At 37.4% G+C, this 18,141-nt stretch overlaps 1 protein-coding gene across 2 annotated transcripts in view; it reads left to right on the top strand.

Moving 5' to 3' along the window:
• The window catches only part of LOC127626264 (histone deacetylase 11-like), a 48,531-nt gene extending 30,906 nt beyond the window's left edge, over positions 1-17,625 (top strand). For both annotated transcript variants that reach the window (XM_052101937.1, XM_052101938.1), the window contains 3 exons: positions 4,180-4,276; positions 6,952-7,130; positions 11,868-17,625. In XM_052101937.1, the coding sequence (XP_051957897.1) occupies positions 4,180-4,276; positions 6,952-7,130; positions 11,868-12,107 (516 nt within the window). In that variant the 3' untranslated portion in view covers positions 12,108-17,625. The remainder of the gene's footprint in view (positions 1-4,179; positions 4,277-6,951; positions 7,131-11,867) is intronic.
• The last annotated feature ends 516 nt before the right edge of the window (positions 17,626-18,141 follow it).

The raw sequence follows: 18,141 nt of genomic DNA, 5'->3' as shown, positions 1-18,141 counted from the left end.
AAAATGGCTAAAGACACAACTTTTTCATGCGCACTTGACCATACACTCAAAAATGTTTTATCTTTTTGCACTCTTATCTCTGTCTTGGCTAGTACTTTTCTAATGCAATTGAAGCTGTAATGGAGCACGTTTTGTGTAACTGCCTCCTTAAGATGAATCACTTATGTTGTATCCTTCCTCATTTTGTAAGTTACTTTGGATAAAAGTGTCTGTTAAATGAATAAATGTAAATTTAAGCTTGATAGTCTGATGTTGTACTTAGCTGAGAGAGAGAGAGAGAGAGAGAGAGAGAGAGAGAAAGCTGGAAGTGCTTGATGAGATAACAGGATGAAAAAGTGGGCTGTCTCAGTAGCAGTGTCACTAAAGTAAGGTATAGAATTAAGCATCAGAGCCCTAAATGGACAATCGCATACAAAGAGCTGAAGATAATGGCTGTTGTGTTCATCATTCAGAGAAAACTCTCATTGTCTTTATGTTTTGTCAGGTTTTTAGGAAGATTTTTTTTTTGTGTGTTTTTAGTTTTTAAAGATAATTTGAGTGAAAAGAAAAAAATATGTCTCTGTCTCACTAGTGAGGTATACAAAGCAAATCTAAGATCTTGTCCTGCTGAGAAGACCAACTTAGACCATTCATTCTCATGTTTTGTGATTGATTGACTAATTAATTATTTCTGGTTAAAGTCATCATAAATTACAAATTGACCCTATACTTACATAAAATACATATTCCTGGTCTTACACCCTGTTAACACCAGGCGTACACTGTTGATGCGATGCTGTGGCTTGAGACTATCTACACTGGATTCATCGACACAAACGATCTGAAGGGGCAGTCACACTAAACTTTGTGCTCATTAACTCCCATTTAAATGTATCCAAATGCTGCAGACTGGAAATGCAAGCTCATGCAAAGAAATTTCGTACTACGCCGTGTACCAAATTTCAAGATTGTTGAACTTTGAACCTTGAATTAGTATGACCAGATGACCCGTGAACAATAGAAGATTGAAACGTCACACCCTGACCTCCTGGCACAATTCTAAGGATACATATATCCAAGATGTGAATTTAATTGTTGCATGAAAGTGATTAGACAATATATTTAAACATTTAAAATTTATTATTATTTGTTATGTATTATTTACTTACAGCAGATGCCCTCCCACATGTCATCATATCCTGGTTCGTGGCATTGTTCGAAAAATATTTGAGTGATCAGCGCCCAGTGTGACCACTTCTTAATCTGTTTATTTGTGTTGTTAGCAGTAGTAGTGTCAGTGCTTGCAGTGCATGGAATGGGACACCCGTTTACTGTCAGCATGACTGATGCTTCCAGTGTAGACTGCATCATTGATTATAATGGGTTCTATTGCATTTGACGTGATGTGCCTCTCGTGTCCGGTGTAGACAGGGTGTAATTGTTCACAATTCATCAGTGCATGTTATCAGTGTTGGAGAGTAATTAACTAAAAGTACTTTTTTAGTAGCGTGACATTAGCTTAGCTGTTTTGACAACAGTGTAGCTTTTCCAGTAACAAGCTTTTCCAGTAACAGTAATTAGCGATGTAGAATCACAAAACGATACATTTGTCACATTGTATTGCGAACGCAGCAATGAAGCTGTGAGAGTAATCAAACACACTCACCTAAATCATCCTCTCTCTCATTTAGCGCTGGGAAAACCAAATCATTTTAGTGGAATGCTAGCAAGGAGCTTTTTTATGAACACCCTTGCAACCTTCCAGAGCACCTAAGCAACCTTAGACCAACACTCAAATCTCTGCACCAGAACATTGTAGAGACATGGGGGTGGAATCTTTTGACTCAGGGAAGGGTAGTGATCTTGTTGGTGGGACATTGTGGTCAGGAGTTTTGCGACGGCAAGCACCACTCACATTTTCTTCAGAAATTGTACCTGTCTTGTTGAATATCGTGTTTCACTCGTGATGCATGAGATTGTGGAAGTAAAATGGGCTAGTAAGAGGTGCTGTAAGTGATTTCTTCCATTTTGCTAACTTCGACACCTACAGTCGTAAAACCGTTAGCAAACCAGAACGCGCAAAATTATTCACAGCCAAAGTGTGTTTCTGGTAAGAATTTTAGGCTAGTTTTCTGATTGGCTAATAAGTGGAATGCTCCAATAACTCTCTCTAAATAGCTCTGTTATTTATTTTTTTTAGAGACTAATGCTGTCACTGGTGTGATTTCTCAGGACAACGAATTCAGTGATATCTTTAATTTAATTTATGTGTAGTATCCCAAAAAATTATTTGTAGCACTTTAAAGCTAGTTAAGAATCCTAATGGGCACTGGGTACACTGGCAAACTATGCAGTGGACCACTGTTCAAATCACAACATATTCTGGGGAGCAACCCTACTGGTTTTAAGATGTAAAAATTTTTTTTTTAATTTTTAAAATTATTAATAATTAGTTGCTGTCTTTACAGTGTAATTTCCTTCTTCCCTCAGTCACTGAAAATGAAGATGTTTGCCTCAAATATGCAGTTTTTTGCATTCTCACTCCTAATTAGTCACACCCTCTGCTAATTTACGCAGCCTATTAATTAAGTTTGCATGGACCCAGGAGCTTTTGTCCCTAATAATTTTGGCACTAACATATAAAACTGCCATATTTAAAAGTTTGGCTTGATTGTAATTATGGTCTTTTGCTCATCGACTAAGGCAAGGATCAGATCAATATTGCTTCCAGGTGAATAATTTATGAAGGGCCACGAGCAGAACAAAGGTGGGAATCTTCATGTTGGCATATAAATGGACCTAAAAGCGCTGCCTCAGCTGGGTTTAAAAGCTGTGAAAATATAGAGAATGTAGCAGTTGGCGTTAAATCTCCAACTAAAAGGGTAAAATTATGGCATGTATTGCAGACTCTGGTCTCTGTAGGCAACGTCAACTGCTTATGTAAATTTGTAAGTGTTTGCTTTTAAACCGTATTATCTGCACATTGAGACAACAATGGGTTGTTGTTACAGACCCAACAATGACTTAGATGATAGAGATGGTGTTGCCATTCAGATAACACATTTTACAATTAGGTTCTATGTGTTAACATTAAGTATTGTGACCTTACAATGAAAATATCGGTTTAAGTCAATTTATAAATTGAGGTGGCCAATTCATGTATGAAAGTGATTCCTCATGCACCCTGAAACACTCTTTCACAATTTGAGCTAGATGAATCTTGGCATTGTTGTCCTGGAATATTGTTGTCCTGGAATATACAAACTAGACCTGTCTAATTGAAGCAACCCCAGATCACAACACTGCCTCCTGAGGCTTGCACAGTGGGCACTATGCATGACAGGTGCATCACTTCATGCGCTTCCCTTCTTACCCTGACACGTCCAACGCATTGGAATAGGGTAAATCTGGACTCATCATACCACATGACCTTTTTCCATTGTTCCACAGTCCAATCTTTATGCTCCCTAGCAAATTTGAAGTCGTTTTTTTTCCAATTAGCCTCACTAACAAGTGGCTTTCTTGTGGCCAATCCAGTTTTCATTGCATGTTTTGCATGTGGAAATGCTCTTACTTTAACTATTAAACATAGACATGAGTTCTACTGTTGATATTTTACGATGTAACTTCGCGTTTTAGTGATCTCCAATCACGATCATTCAAGGTTTTTGTCCGACTACATTTCGTATGCGATAATTGCAATAATAATCCAATCATAGGCTCTTAAGTATCTGCTTATTTAAATAAAAATAAGTTTTTGGCCAGCAGTGTATATCTGAATAATTGCACATCTTAAGATAAAGTGACATTTTACTGCATGGATATCTGGGTGTTGCGGTCATCTTTCCTACTTCTTGTATCACTCAATCTCTACAAGAAAGCTTATAAAATAACTTAAACTCAAATTAATATTTTATGTCCATTTTTTTAATTATTATTATTTAGTGAGTAATAAGCAGGATAATGAGCAGTCAAATGGTCATTTCACAATATGCCCCCCAAATCCAGCATAAAGAATGCAAAGAAGTCTGCAGATTCGGTCTAGGACTGGATATGAGGCAGACGGGATTTAAAACTAGCAACAGCCTTAGTCTTGGAGTAATAATAGTGTTAGTCAGTCATTAGTGCAAACAGCAGGAGTCTTATCAATTCTGAACTTTATGAACCTATATCCGCTCTTTTGATGCATGTGTATTGCAGGGAAACGGACATGAGCGGGATTTCCTTGAAGACAGACGAGTTTACATAATGGATGTCTATAATCGCCACATCTATCCAGGAGACGGATATGCAAAGAGTGAGTTAATGTGCATTTCAGTGTTTAAATGGGCATTTAAAGTGATCCTGATTATGTAAAGATATCCTTTCCCATTTAGAAATGAGAAGCTGAAATGTTTCAGCTCGTGGTTATCTGAAGAATTTTGCCTGGACATGGCTCTTTATTTGCATATCTATACAAATTCATACACATGCTCAGAAATAATGGAATATAAAGAGGGAGAGAGATGAGAGGAAATGAAAGGAGGTATGTTGCCTTCTGGGAAGCTGGTGAGTGCTTTTGGCCTCCTACAGGGGGCAGTGTCCTGCAACCCTCATTGTATATGTTGTGTTTGCTCCGAGCCTTGATCAGCTGCGTGTTCTTTGCAGCATCCACACCTAGATGTCTAGTCTTTGTTGAAGTGTTTGAAAGGCTTATTTCTATTTCTTCTTCTTGTACTTTACTTGAAATTCTCAAACATTGTTTATTGTAATGTTAAATTAAGCCTAACATTAAAGGAATAGGTCACCTCAAAAATGTAATTGTCATTATTGACTCAACCTTATGCTGTTCAAAAGCTATTATTGTTTCTGTTGACACACAAAAGGAGAATTTTTAAAGAACAACTTTACCGTTTTCAAAATTAACAAGGGCCGTTTCAGACCATTCTGGCACACTAGGCGAGATCCCTATTGGCACCCCTGTTCTGGGGGGGTGAGGGGGTGTTTGGGGAGCATGGCAGCAGCCTCCTGTTTGACGCCCCCGCCCCCAGCAGGTGATGTCCTTGGCGACCGCCTAGTTCACCTATGCTTAGAAACGGCCCAGGTGCAGAGTTTGCATGTCACCTTCTTGGGGTCATCACTTTGGATCTGTCACTGACTGCGTGACTTCGCCGCTTCCTGTGGAGTTTTTTTTTCTGCGACCAACTGACCAATCTAAACTTGGTCGACCAAGACTCTTCTCATCAACTAACGTTTGGTCGACAGTTAGGGGCAGCCCTACCCTCCATTGAAGCTCTCAAATCAAATTTGGTGGTGTTAGAAATGTGAAATCAATTATGTTTTGTGGTTCATTTTTTAACTTAACAAACGTTATCACTCTGAATCGTAATTGTATGAAAAAGAGCTGTGTGAAGATTAATAGTTTTCCCTTTGTGTCCCTCAGGAAAAAACAAAATCATACAGGTTTTTGAATGACATGATGATGATGAGAATTTTCATAATTGGGTGAACTGTTCCTTTAAAATTTTAATTAGACATTGATATTTCATTATTCAAAATGTAATCAACAGTGATAATATCATTGTCATATTTGCATGCAGTATTGCGATTTGGTCTTTTTAACTGCCCTGCAAGCACTATTGTTTCCTTTAGAACATGCAAATCAAAGAAATTACTGAAAGCATGATTAAACTGGAAACAAAATAGTCACAATATAATCTTTGTCAATTAGCACATCCGTTATCTCAACTGTTCTAATGTGCTCTGTCAAGCATTTGAGTGTGAGTCACAGAAATATGGCTGTTTTGTTAAGCTTCAGTGCACATGTGCTACAAACCTGAGATGATTTCATAAAAACATTTACATTATGAAATCAGCTAAATATAAAGGTATGTTAACTTTTCAGTTACATTATACTGTATGCATTTGACTAATAGTCCTATTCGCTCTGTTGAAGGCACATCCTGGCTTCTTAAGATACCTTTTTCATGGTCTGGTTGTTTTTTTTATTTTCGTTAGATTCCTTCTAAAACATTTTCCCTCAGTGACTTTTCAGTAGGTTCAAAAGAGAACGTACCTCCTTTTTCACACTCCGTGTATCCCATAGTATTCTCTCATCTGCAGTTAAAGGCGCAAGAGACTAATTAGGTCTGAAAAGCCTCAGAAGAGGCAAGGAATTGCACTCTTTATGCCTTTAAACCAGGCTTAAAGAAATGAAAGGGTGCATCGCTTAAGGGTTTACCTTTTAAAAGTATAGTTCACCAAAAAAATTGAAATTCTTCATGTTGTTCCAAACTTTTCATTTTTGAACTTCCATTGAACACAAAAGAAGACATTAAGCCATTATGTCCCAGCTGCTCTTTTCCATACAGAGAACGTTTATGATGCCCAAGAGTTGTCCAGCTTCAAGAAGCACCATAACAGAATCATAAATGTAGATTACTTGAGTGCTATTGTAAATTTGAAGTCTTCTGAAAATATATGCTAGCTTTTTTTTTTTCAGGAAAAATATAAAAAGCAAAAAACTATTTTTATACTAAATTATAAACACTGAAAAACTTGCTTGACAGTTGTGGTCACCATTCACATGCATCGCATGGAAAAGAGCAACTTGGACATTCTGTAAGGTAGCTCCTATTGTATTCCAGGGAAGATAAAAGTCATAGTGGTTTTTGACAGATATGAGGGTGTACTGTATAAATGATAACAGAATTAGCATTTTTGACTGAACCTTTTGTGGCTAGTCTTTTCTAAGTTACAAACACAGCTAAATATGTGAGATTGAGAAATCCCAGAAAAAAACATTGATGGCTCTTCTCCCAGTGTCAAGCTATTATCAGAAACCGAACAAAACTTAATCGGTTACTTTGGCCATTATCGGAGATAAAATGCTCTGAATTGCCATTATCCATTCTGTTTGCTGACACTCTCCCTTTGTCTTTATCAGCACTTAATGGGATGAAAGCTTAATTTGGTCTTCATTTCTGACTTCAGGGGCAATTAAGCGAAAAGTGGAGCTGGACTGGGGCACAGAAGACATGGAGTATCTCCAGAAGGTGGAGCTCCACTCAGAAGGGGCAATGAATGAAATACGGCCCGACATCATCATCTACAATGCAGGCACGGACATCCTTGATGGAGATCCTCTCGGAGGTCTGGCGATATCCCCACAGGTACTGCTGTCAGTCATTCTCCTTTTCAGTCCTCCATATCATATCTGCGATATACTGAATCAACTTGACAGGCCTTTATTGCCAGGTCAATAATCTCCCGTATTAATTATTCAGACCTACTTTACAGCATGAAATGGCAGCAGTGCTGAAGAATGTCTTTTTTTATAGATCTGGATGGTGACCATAAGGATGCTTCTATTAAAATATCATAAACAGAATAAACTGATGAAATGTTAAGCTAGCAAATTGTGCTTCACATGGTCAAATCTAAATTAACTGGTTTAATTCAAGTCAAAAAATATTATTTAGCATCACTAAATCAACCTGAATATACCACCAAACAAACACCAAGAAAACTTTTTTTTTTTTTTTTATAGTTGTGGTCACCATTCACTTTCATTGCATGGAAAAGAGCAACTTGGACATTCTGTTATCAGTACGGTAGCTCCTTTTGTGTTCCAGGGAAGAAAGAAAGTCATAGTGGTTTTGAAATACACATGGGTGTGTTGTATGAATGATAACAGAATAAGCATTTTTGACTGAACTTTTTGTGGCTAGTCACTTCTTCTAAGTTGCATACACCGCAAAATATGTGAGAGTGAGAAATCCCAGAAAAAGCATTGATGGGTTGAAATAGCTCCTTATGGTAACAATTACAGGTTACCACATTTTTTATTGTTTTTTTTTACCGTGAATTTGTTTGTTTATATATGCTTGTCAGTGGCAGCTGGTGCTTTTCAAAAGTGGAAATCACAGATGTCACTTATCAATGGCAACATGTGTACTGTCAGCTAGTTTATTTTGGTGTCTGCAGTCCTTTTTGAAAAGGGATTGCATCGCATATGTTGTGATTTGGATGCCGGTGTGCTGGTGCAACATGATTACACGGGTATGCGGCATGTTGTTTCCAAGACTTCCAGTCCCTAGGATGTTGACTCACTGATAAGCGCCATCTCCTATTAGACATTTTTGCATCAGCTCCTTCCCTTGTGGCGTGACCAGAAGCGTGTTGCAACCCGTGTTCGGATCCCGCGTTGAAACCAGAAAGTAAATGCTTTTGCATAATCAGTGACAAGCGCTAATCCAGAGGTTGCATTTTTCCCACTAACATTACATTTTACATTTACATTTACATTTATGCATTTGGCAGACGCTTTTATCCAAAGCGACTTACATTGCACTTATTACAGGGACAATCCCCCCGGAGCAACCTGGATTAAGTGTCTTGCTCTAGGACACAATGGTGTTGGCTGTGGGGATCGAACCAGCGACCTTCTGATTACCAGTTATGTGCTTTAGTCCACTACACCGCCACCACTCCATTTTACTCCACTAATGGTTAGGTTTTGGTTTCAGTTTATAAAATATGCATTCCTGTTCTTTGTATTAAATCCTGTACAGCTGAAATCAACTCGCTTCACTATTCGCTTTTTGCGTTCCTCCGTGGAATTTACAACCGGAAAATGGAGCTCACACGTGCCTATACGCCTAACAATACGTATTGCTTTGGCAACCTGACTTGACTTGACTTCAAGTCAAGTCAAGTCAGGTTTTTATTGTCGTTTCAACCATATACAGTTAGTACAGTACACAGCAAAACGAGACAACGTTCCTCCAGGACCATGGTGCTACATAAAAACAACAAAGGACCAACACAGGACCACATGAGACAACACAATGAAATAAAATACCTATATAAAAAACCTATATATACCTATATTAAGTGCACGTGCAAACATGTGCAAAAAGTACGGGACAGTACAACAAATTACTGACAATGAACAGGACAATAGACACAGTGCAGCGCCGACCAGTACTCAGTAGTGCAAAAAGATGACAGTTTCTAAAAATGTAAACATAACATACTATGACATATTGTTCTATGCACATAGCAGTTATTGAGGTAGCAGACAGTTATAAAGTGACAGTAATTAAAGTGCAACTCAGGACACGTGTGTGTCAAACCAGTCTCTGAGTATTGAGGAGTCTGATGGCTTGGGGAAGAAGCTGTTACACAGTCTGGCCGTGAGGGCCCGAATGCTTCGGTACCTCTTGCCAGACGGGAGGAGGGTAAAGAGTTTGTGTGAGGGGTGTGTGGGGTCAGTCCACAATGCTGGTTGCTTTGCGGATACAGTGTTTTTTGTAAATGTCTTTGATGGAGGGAAGAGAGACCCCGATGATCTTCTCAGCTGTCCTCACTATCCTCTGCAGGGCTTTGCGGTCCGAAACGGTGCAAGTCCCAAACCAGGCAGTGATGCAGCTGCTCAGGATGCTCTCAATAGTCCCTCTATAGAATGTAGTGAGGATGGGGGTTGGGAGATGTGCTTTCCTCAGCCTTCGAAGAAAGTAGAGACGCTGCTGGGCTTTCTTGGTAATAGAGCTGGTGTTGAGGGACCAGGTGAGGTTCTCCGCCAAGTGAACACCAAGGAATTTGGTGCTTTTGAAATTCTTCACAGAGGAGCCGTCGATGTTCAGCGGAGTGTGTTCACCTTGTGCTCTCCTAAAGTCAACAACCATCTCTTTTGTTTTGTCGACTTTCGGATAAGCAAAGACTATGACTACGATTTTAGCTAAAGAAAAGTCAACCTGTTTCTGATTTCAGTCTGGCTGGTGTCCCCACCTGGCTTCTTAACTAGCTTAACCAGAAAGACTCAACCTGCTTCATTTTGGTAAACCAGCCTTTCTTGGTGGTAAACATCATGGCTATGCTGGTCCACCAGCTACTGTAGATAGGCACCAAGCCAGCATGAGCCAGCTTAGACCAGAATGGAAGTTCTTGCTAGTGGGAATTTTGCTTCCAAATGCGACTTCTAACTTAAACTATTGCTAAAACAGTGACCATACTTTATTTTGGAATATTTACAAGTTATGGCTAAAGACAGGATTATGAAATGGGTGTTTCTTAAACTTAAGGCAATTCCCATGTCCCAGGGATTGATTTTATTAAAACTAACAGATTTCTTGTTTTTCAGTATTATTTTGGTACCTTTCAAATGCCTTTTATGTAGATTGTTAGCCTTTAGCCAGACCCAGACTTTAAGTATTAAACTATGAATATCCACAACAAATTTTTTTAATTGTTAGTTGTTTAAAACTTTGATAATCTAAACAAATAGTGAACTAAACAAACCATTTCAATATTTATTGTATGAAAATGACTTCTATACATTTCTATAAATAAAAATGATGACTGTCTCACATTTTTGGCATCATTTCCACCTCATCAAACAATTTTGGTTGTTCAAAAGTTTGTGTACTTATTTAATGAATTTGACAAATGTGTCAGACAATGCTCAAGCAGCATGCTTGAGATCTGAAAGTGATGTTTGAAAAAATCAAAAGAAAAATTAAGTTAAATATAATTTATTTGCAGAATATTTTTATTGGCCATCATATCTAATCAAGCTGTAATTTTGCCAAATCATGCAATGTGTGAAAACATTATTGAATTGTGTGCATTTAGGATAAATAACATGTTAGCCATAAAATTAGCCTTAGCAAGACAAAGGAGTCAGCCACTTAATTTCAAAAACATTGAAAAAATGCCATTACCATCACTGTCATTTCCACCACAAACATCTATTAAACACAATACAGAATTTGAGATGTGCTGGAAATGACACGTTGGTGGGAATTTCCATGACTGTCGGGAATAAACAATTGTCATGAATGATATAAAGCTCCTGTGATGATGTACATACACTGTTGGACATTGTTAGAAGACTAATGAAATATACTGTGAAAACTTTCTAAAAGTCCACTGTGCTAAAAGTGCCAAAGTAAAAAAAAAAAACATCAATATACAAATGCTAAACTAAATGTTACAACATATTTTATTTAACTACATCTGTATCTCCAAGCACTCTTTGTAAGACTAAATAACAGCAGTAGTTTAAATTTCAAACACTGTCAGTCTGGTACATTATCATTTTAATTATTGGCTGTTTGTTGCAAGTTCTACCCATTTGAAAACTCTCCCAATCTTCACAAAGAAAATAGACCCACCAGGCTTCAAGGCTTAAGAAGAAAATATATTGATTGAAAGCTAAATGTCCAATAAACAATCCGTTTTTTCCCCAAAATGTCCATATGCATATAGCGCTCTCATGATGCATTCATAGGCTCCCATTGAAGCCTTGGTCCAGACAGGACCCAAACCGACAGGTTAAGTGTATGCTGTCCAATGAAAATCAATCTTTGCTCCATTAAAATATGCAACGGTACACATATGTGCCATAGGCTCCCAATGAAACACATGCGTGGACACTGTTTTCTATGGACATATTCATGTAGCTTGATATGCCTACACATGAGTGTAACCCATTTTGCCATTGAAACCTTTGTCCCCTACTGGAATCATTTCTAAAATGTGTTTGTGTTTGCTAATCTGATGAGGCCTGATCATGCATTTTTAATGACCATCTTTGGCATTGATTTAGTCCTATGGGTCCAGGTAAAGTTTATCTCCACTCTATACCACTCCACAGGTGGAAGAAAATAGGCCAGTCAGCCTTATTGTATTTAACTCTGAAAGAGAGCGATCATATTTAAACATTTGCTTAGCTGATTAGACCAATTCAGTGCCAACTCATCATATCATAAGCGTGCTGTTTTTTCTTCTTTTCTATAATTATAAATAATCCTTCAGTAATGGTTTCACATCTAAGGATAGTTTGAAATGATTCACTATAGCAAAGTCATCAAACACATGGTAAAATGTTCTCACTCCTCTTTCAGGGTATAGTAAAGAGAGATGAGATCATCTTCAGAGCAGCTCGGCGGAGAGGGATCCCCATCCTAATGGTGACGTCAGGGGGCTACCAGAAGAAGACCGCCCGCATCATCGCTGACTCCATCCTGAATCTGAACAGGCAGGGTTTGATTGGTGAAGAGGCTGTAGAGGGTGCAGGACCCTCACATATGCCGCTTATGATCAGCAAGTCTGTGTCTTCAACGGCCATGTTTAATGCCATTTGACCTTTTCAAGTATGTTAAACTGCACATGCTGTTAATTGACCTAATGCGAAACATATAGAACTAATATTTGGTGTTCTAATCAGGAATCAAATGGTTTGGTGTGTTGAACAGGGATTGAATCGTGACCATAGTTTTCGTAGTTTATTATTTTGAACTTTTTTTACTCATGTGTTACATTTATTGTGATAGCTTTGGAGAGAAGTTCTAATGGGATATTTAACCCCCCAAAAAACAAAAAACAGTCATTTTCTCATTCTCATATTGTTCCAAACCCATATGACTTTCTTTCTTGCTTGAAATGCAAAAAGAGGCATTTACCAGAATGTCCAAGCAGTTCTTTCCATAGAGAAAGTGGATAGGGCTTTTATGAAGCTTTAAAATGACCATACAAGCATAATAAAATTAGTCCATATGACTTCTGCACTACATTCCAAGTCTTTTGAAGCCATAAAATAGGTTTGTGTGAGGATTAGATAATTCTCTCGTCATTTACTCACGTCGCTGCCATCTCAAACTCGTATGATTTTCTTTCTTCTGTGGAACACAAATTAAGATGTTTTGCAATCATGATTTGTAGCTAGGTTACGCTTCCTTGTGCTTGACGCACATGTCAACCACAAGGATGTATAAACAAGCTTCAAATCATGATTGCGCCAAGTAGACTTTAGATGTCGAGATTTATATTTAAAAAGGAGTTACAGTTTGGTCCATTTCTCACCCAAAACCAATCAAATCACTTCGGAAGACATGGATTAAACCACTTGAGTTTTATGTGTTGGACCCCATTGACTTTTTTATGGGTATATTCACATTGAATCTCCATCAGAATATCTTCGTTTGTGTTCTGCAACCGAAAGAAAGTCAGACTTAAGGTCTACGTGATCAGAGAATTATTATTTTTCTGTAAAGTGTTCCATTAAGTTGTTATTCCCTGAAAATGTTGCCTTGAAATCTTGACTGCCGTGGTCACCATTGACTTTCATTATTTGGAAAAGAGCAGCTTGGAGAGTCTTCTAGATGACTCCTTTTGTGTTCCATATGAGAAGGAAAGTCATAAAGATTTGGAACTATGAGACAGAATTTTCATTTTTGGGTGAACTATCTCTTTGAGTGTGATATTTCCAATTGTTTTTTCTTTGTATGGGTATTTTATGCAATGTGCATTTTTGCACGTTTTTAAATGAGTATAATTGGTGCCCACAGGTTGGGCATAAAGAGAACTGATCTCTTCATAATTTATGTGCGAATTGGATCTTCTGTTGTAGAGTTATACATTCCCCTACAACTCCCCCATTTGATGTCACACACAAAAAGAATATACAGTATGCCAGGAGATGATTTTATTAACGATTCGTGGCAGCTCTCTCCAACACCAAATTAGATGTATTCTATTACGGCATTATGAATCAATTTTGGATTCATTACAGATTCCTCATTGCTACGGCCTGCTCTGCTATCATGCCTTAAATTATTCTGTGACATTAAATGGAAGTTGCTCTAAGAGACGTGCTTTAGTGTCCAGTTCACTTTAGCAGCATGCAGGAATTCTCATTTGTGTGCATCAGAAGGTGTGCTACTGTCAGCCTCAGTGCTCTAATATGTCATATTATGGCTGGCAGCCTTTTGAAATGTCTTCAGGCTGAGGCCGGGGCTTTCTCTGTTAGGAAATGAAGCTCTTCATTGGGGAGTGTGAGAGACAGTGCAGTTGGTTGGCAATGACAGTTCTTTAAACAGTGATCTTGTCTGCCTCAATTTAACAAAATGGTTCCTGTTATCAAGAGAGTAAAATGGAGAAAGTAACACTGTTTTTGATTTTCAATTCTGATTTTTAATTTAGATTAATAGAATTGTTGTTTTTTTACTCAAGAAGGTGTTTATTGCTCCACACTGAATTATCGTTTGTTGGCCTTGTAAGTTTATTTTGATCCAGTGGTACAAATTATTTTTTTTCAATGGCTTTGAGTTCTCAGCATAGTTTGATAACCGTACCAAAGTCCCTTCAAGCAGGGTTAGAGTGGCCATCGGGAGAGGGTACGGCGAGAGTACGGTACCATATGGCCTCCATGACAGCAGTTGTGTGTCAAATAATGGGAGTTCATTCTGAACATGCAATGCAGATTTGTCTGGTTAAATGAGAAAAGTATTGCCAATCAACTTTTTTGTTTACTAAATAACATAATAGCAAAAAAAATACATGTTTTTGCTATTATTTACCCTCCAGCTCTTGCATAAATATAAGCAATCGTGAGGAATTCCAGAAAGTAATTAGGTTGTGTGTCGTGTATTATAACAATTTCAATGAGTCGTTGATTCGATGTCTTGACGCATCGAACAGATTTGTTCTATTTATCCGCAATATTGAAAATTAATAATAATTATAATTATAATAATAACAAAATATCGATAAATAAAGAACTAATAGTAAAAGCATAACATATCGATTATTCGTAAATGGGTTTGATAAAATCTCCAGTGGGCTGCAAGAATCCTGAAATTCCCAGTAAAATTTTGTCTCCCAATCTGACCCCGCTTTCAAGTTAAGTCAGTTCACTCGCCGACCATCTTTGGAACACTCCCGGGCAGCTATTTTCCATGGATACAAGCGGCGTAAAAATACAGTTTGAATGACGAAAGACCGAGATCACCAAAGCGGTTGGTCAAGATTACGATCAAAGAACATATTTCATATTAGCAGTTAAATCTGACAACAACAGCATCATAAATATCGCTTCTTCAGCTCAGATCACGCTAAAAAGCTAAATTTTTCAGGCTGGTCCAGCTAATGCACATGCGTGTTCTGGACTTGACTGACAAGCGATGTCTGTATCTAAAAGTTCATTGGCTCTTTCACTTTTAAGGTGGGACTTTTCTACATCCACCTTATTGGGTGTTCCAATTTCTCCCATTCATTTAAATACAAGTGGTCGGGACAGAGAACCGAACTGATGGAATGGATGTTGTGACGTAGTGATTAATGATTTGTCATTTGCTCTGTCATTTAATTCAAATCCTGATTTGACTGCACTCCAGTGGAAAAAGAAACCATAACCATGCCAATAAGCCTGAATAGGTATAGTTCTGCAACAAGAACATTCAGCCTGATGGTGGAAAAGTGTGAAAGTTGTGAAAACTAATTCCACTGGGCCTGCTTGTGTGGTGACAAATAAAGATTGACTTGCAAGAGCAAGTCTAGTGGCCTTCCAGATCTTTGCACTACAATGCTCTGAGAGCATGGATAAAAGGCATATAATGCTTGAATTTGCAAAGTCTCCTAATTAATTTTATTGTTCTCTCTCTTGTTTATAAGTCTCCTTCCAAAATCAAGAACAAATGTACAAAAAGGTGGAGTGAAGCTGGCTGCTTTAAATTCTTCCCTTCCTATTTGTCTAGTGTCTGATGTGTTTGATATCTTGAACAAAAGTGGAATATAAATTACAAGTGCACATTCCTCATCATCATTTATGGTCTGTCCTTACATTTGTGACTCCTTGACCAAACAGAAACTTTTGGGTTTCAACTTTCAGGAGTTAGCGTGTGTTAATGTTAACAGCCATGTATAGGGTGACCAGACACCCATTTTCACAAGTAGTGTCTCGGTGTCCTGACAATTCATAAAATAATTTAAATATGTCCCAGTTTCAGCTGTTTAGCTTACTAAAATGAAGTATCCTCAATGTCCTTTTAGTAACTAATTGGTTCTCAATAGAGCGCAACAGTCTTGTTTCCGGAAGTAACGATTCCATTCCTCTTTTCCATAGAGGAACTGATTATTAACGATAACTTTGAAGACAGACCTACCTTGAGCTCAGAGGTTAATAATCAATGGCATTTGCTTCTTCAGAAGCTATTAGTCCAGTTTATTTCAACTTATATTTTTTTAAATTGCGTTTAATAATTACATTTTTGCTGGCAAACTACACTACCCATGATCCAGCAGAGAACGATCCACCAATCATAGAATCGCAGCAAACAAATTTCGCCAAAAGAGCTCTGCAGCAATCAAGTTGATCTCACTACACTCTCAAACTACTAACAATAGGATATTTTGTAATACATTTAAAATATATTGTTCTATACTTATAACCAACATTTTTAAAACAATATTTGTATACTTTTCTATGTTTTTAAATTCGATTACGTCATTCGTTATGCTACATGTGATTGTAGTTAATTTCCTCATTAAAGATGATAAGTAGACACGTTGTACCTTTGTCTGTTTGTCTGATTTTCAAAAACATTTTTGCTTCAAATCAAAGTTTGAAATATTATGATTCACCTCAGAGCTGGTTGGTTTGGTTCATGGTTTAGAACTCTTTTGAGGGATTTTGTGGAAAAAAATGAAAGGGAAAAATACTTCCGTGTACTGTTGTGCTGTTAATTTGCTGATACTTTCATTCTAAAACATTACATTAAAATCTAATGTGTGCAATATGTCAAACCCTCAACAAAGAATCAACCCATGCCCAAAGTGTAAAACTGCTGATCTTGGTTAATTAAGTGATATTGAATGTAAAACAACATGTAAATATCCAAATCTATATGAACAATATTTTTGTTGTTATTTATTTTATGTTATTTGCATATTATTCTGATCGAAAATTCACAGTTATTCCCCTCTACCCCAACACCACCCCATGTCACATTTTGAGAGTGACTAAAATCTGGTCAGTTATGTATCAATCTTAGGTAATGAGGGATAAAAGTTAACAGAGAAGAATGCTGATTAGGTGTACTCTTGGGAATGTTAAAATTTGAGAATTTCTAATTGCTTTTTAGTGTTTGGTTGGTTTGTTAGTTCTCAATGGTATTGCACTCTGTTGTTGGCGGGATCTTTGTAATGAACACTAATGAGCGTAGTAGGGCTCTTTTCTCCATTTCTTTTTCTACATCTAATGAAAGGCGTCAAAAGGATGCATATGAAGGTCACTTAAAAGACGTGGACTCTTTAGCTCTAGCCAGCCGTTTAATGGATTCGTACATGAAAAGGGCCACAGAAGACCTGTTCGAACAAATTACTTTGCTTGCCAATGGTGACTATTTCATGTGCATAGAGCTAGATGGGATTTTTAACTCTTTGCTTCAATGGTAACTTTTTATTTGACCTTCAGTTTGGCAGGTTTATAAAGATGACTAACATTATTGAATAAAAGTGATTTTTCTGTTCGTGCACTACTGTATAAACAATGTGTGATGATTTGAGCCACTTTACGAAACAAATGTATTAACTTATTTTATTCTCATGTCTTAAATTATTTTTGAAATAAAATAATTTAAAATGGAATTACTACTTTTATTTAACTCAGCATTCATTGATCAATATCATGTCTGTTTAAACCTGCTTTATGTGTATAACTATACTATCCATTTATACGTTTATACTGAAAAATGGCAAATTGTTAACATCTAACAAACGTGCCAAATGTGATGTTTTCTTGTTGGGTTTACCTTTTTATTTTGTCCCTGGTATTTTTATTTAATACCATTTCCTTGTAAGGATGGGGAAAATAAATCACATCTAACAAAGCAATTACCGAAGACCTCATGTTTATTATATACTATATCCGTTAACACGTCATATGATTTATTTGGCTTTTTCCCATCAGCATGGCATCTTCAAACACCTGCTGGTTTATTATTTGAAAGCATCTCCACAACTGGAGAAGATTAATGTTGAAAACAAGTCTTCTGCTGAGCGGCGGGAGAAATGTGCTGTATTATTCATCAGATCTGCTTTCAGTCTCTTTGTTAGCTTGTTTTTACTGAAGTGCAAAAGCAGATATCATCTATTAATACTGATGAGAATTAATTAAGGACATGCGGATGGATGCTATACTCTGCTACGTGCTTGCAGGATCAGCAGAGCTATTGGACTTATTTTCATTCTTCTATCCAAAGTGACTTACAGTGTATTTAAATGATACTTTTTATCAGTGGATGTGTTCCCTGGGAATCAAACCAATGACATTGGCATTGTCATTCGCACAACACTTGTGCACAATGGATAAGCCAGTAAGTATATTGGTGTAACGGGGTA

The sequence above is a fragment of the Xyrauchen texanus genome, chromosome 32, assembly GCF_025860055.1.
Source record: "Xyrauchen texanus isolate HMW12.3.18 chromosome 32, RBS_HiC_50CHRs, whole genome shotgun sequence".
Taxonomy (NCBI): domain Eukaryota; kingdom Metazoa; phylum Chordata; class Actinopteri; order Cypriniformes; family Catostomidae; genus Xyrauchen; species Xyrauchen texanus.
Note: the sequence above shows the minus strand (reverse complement) of the source record. Positions and strands in the feature narration are given on the sequence as shown.